The following is a 2,479-nucleotide window of genomic DNA, read 5'->3' as shown; positions in this document are numbered from 1 at the left end:
CCCCAGGCCCTCTCCTGGGGGCATTTATGGGAGAACTGGAGCTCCCCAGCACTGTTCCTGGAGCCATCAGTTGGATGGGAACTGCTTGTCACCTACTACCAAGGAGCCCCATCCCAAGAGTTAGGCAGGCAGTGTAGGAGGAGCCTGAGCTGGATGTGCTGGCACGGGGACCCAAAGTAGCCCTTCTCCCTGTACTGGAGCTGAAAGGACAGCAGCTGTCTTCTCCAGTCAGGGCTGAAACCCAAAATCCATCGTCACTTCCATCGGAGCTGATGCACCCCACAAGAACAGTGATGGGGCGAGGTACCATCAGTGAGAAGGGGGAGTCAGAGGGACCCAGCTCAGGTTCTTGAGCACCCATTTTCTCCTAGTGCCATTTCCTGGGCTTCCCTTTCCCTGCCCTCTCCTCCTGGCCAGGCTCTCTCCAGCCCCAGCCTGTCGCAGCACTTCATGCTTAAGACCTTATTTCGGCTTTCCTTCCTCTCACAGATCCCCAGTCCCCAGCTCAGGACCTCTGGGCCCCTCCCCAACACTTCCGCACCAGTCCCATTGGCGGAGAGCCACCAACATGACTGTTGGCTGGGTTGAAGCGTGGGACCTCATGGGTTCTTCTTCCTCCCACCGTCACTGCTGCTGCTGCTTTGGCTGTGCTGCATGCATCATGCAGCCCCCTCACCTCCTCCTCTTCCTCTTTCTCCCTTTCATCCTCCCCGAGATGTGGGCAGACCCAGAGGGTAAGTGTGAGCCCTGGCTCACCCCAACTGCTCTCACCCCTCTGTCAGAGGACCCCCCCAGGTTCCTCAGGGGAGGCACGGCCAGGCCACTGTTCCCTGCACGGGGGGGATGATCCCCATCATCAAAGGGCCACTCCCTATGGCATAGCACCCAAAAGTGCCCTGTCCCTGCCTACCCTCTCTGTTCCTGCCTTCAGCTTGGGCCTTCATGCCCCATCAGCTCTGGCACAGGGACTCGGGTACTCAAGCAGAATTAAGGCCAGGGTTCTCCAGCCAGGCCTGGGGTGTTGGGGATCCCCTAAAGGCGCCTTCCTCCTGCAGGGAGCCCATGGGCACCAGAGGGAGTCTCAGCCCCACGTGATGCTGTGGGCCCCTTCCAGCAGCGCCTTGTTCGTTGGGGAGCTGCACCTGCGGAGAGGGTGTTTTGGGCGCTGCCGTCACACAGAGCGTTTCACCACAACCCCATGAAACCTCACATTTCTGGGGAGGAGGGAGCAGCAGCAGACATGGGAACGCAGGATGGATCTCTGGGCTGGGCTACTCTCCTGCCCCTGTCAGAGTTCAGCCTCCTTGAGCTCCCGATGCCCAGGAGCCCCCAAACCTGGACAAAATGCCCTTTCCCTCCCTCCATCCTCCATGTCCTCTGCACTACTTGCAGGTCTCTGGCAGATACAGGTCCTGGCATGGGTGCTTTTTCTAGGGGAAGCATCACCGCAAATGAGCACCGAGGTGCCTGCTCTGCACAGCCAGACAACAGGCGCTGGGCAGGAGGGAGGTGGGGAGGGGAGGGGACAAGATGCCTGAAATCCTGTATGGGAGAGAAACACCTCGTTGAAAGCAAAATAGAGAAGGAAAAAGAGCAACGGAGGCAGAGGAAATTCAGATAGAAAGCAACCCTGAGAGGGCTGAAGAGCATAGAATCATAGAATGGTTTGGGTGGGAAGGGACCTTTAAAGGCCATCTAGTCCAAAACCCCTGCCACAAGCAGGGACATCTTCAACTAGATCAGGTTGCTCAGAGCCCCATCCCACCTCACCTTGAATGTTTCCACAGGTGGGGCATCTACCACCTCTTTGGGCAACCTGTGCCAGTGTTTCACCACCCTCGGTGTAAACAGTTTATTCCTTATATCTAGTCTGAATCCCGTGTTTCCCCTCCAGCCTGTCCCCACTCGTCTCCTCTTTCCTGCAGCCCTTCCCATCACCATCCTCTTTCCCAGCAGAGCCGCAGGTTTTGCAGATACTTCAGACCAGCTTCTTCGCCAACATCAGCTCTGCTGAGATGTCTTGCGTGGCTTTCCTGGGGGATGTGCCCATCTTTGCACTGGATCCTGACAACTGGAGCATCTACTTTCACTGGCCCTGGGCCAGCCAGGCCGCAGCCGAGGGTGATGTAGAGAACATCAAGTCTCACTCCAAACTCTTCCTGCGCAATATGGTCCGATATGTGCACAAAACAGCCCAGCAGGCACAACTGGACTGTGAGTATGGGACAACCCCAGTCAGAGACCCGGCCTCTTTCCCCGGGTTCCAGCTGTGCCCTCTTCCTCACCAGGGTGGCATCTGTGGGGTCTCATAGGGTGCAATAGCTCCTGAAAGGGTAATGGAAACACTGCAGCTTCCAGGGCACATGGCTAGCAGGGGCTGGGAGGGCAACACACCAAAAAGACCCCTCAGGGCTCCTGCCGTCTGGCATGGGGGAACCCCTCTGCACACCACAGAGCTGCCACCAAATTTGCCAGTGCT

The 2,479-nt window shown here is 57.7% G+C and overlaps 1 protein-coding gene across 1 annotated transcript in view; it reads left to right on the top strand.

Annotated features, from left to right (window-relative positions):
• Positions 1-661: 661 nt before the first annotated feature.
• Positions 662-2,479, top strand: part of LOC104168943 (antigen-presenting glycoprotein CD1d-like) — a 3,807-nt gene continuing 1,989 nt past the window's right edge. Inside the window, exons 1-2 of the mRNA XM_009709722.1 lie at positions 662-734; positions 1,957-2,214. Coding sequence (XP_009708024.1) covers positions 662-734; positions 1,957-2,214 — 331 coding nt within the window. The remainder of the gene's footprint in view (positions 735-1,956; positions 2,215-2,479) is intronic.

Source organism: Cariama cristata, unplaced genomic scaffold, assembly GCF_000690535.1.
Source record: "Cariama cristata isolate BGI_N322 unplaced genomic scaffold, ASM69053v1 scaffold911, whole genome shotgun sequence".
NCBI classification, from domain to species: Eukaryota; Metazoa; Chordata; class Aves; order Cariamiformes; family Cariamidae; genus Cariama; species Cariama cristata.
Note: the sequence above shows the minus strand (reverse complement) of the source record. Positions and strands in the feature narration are given on the sequence as shown.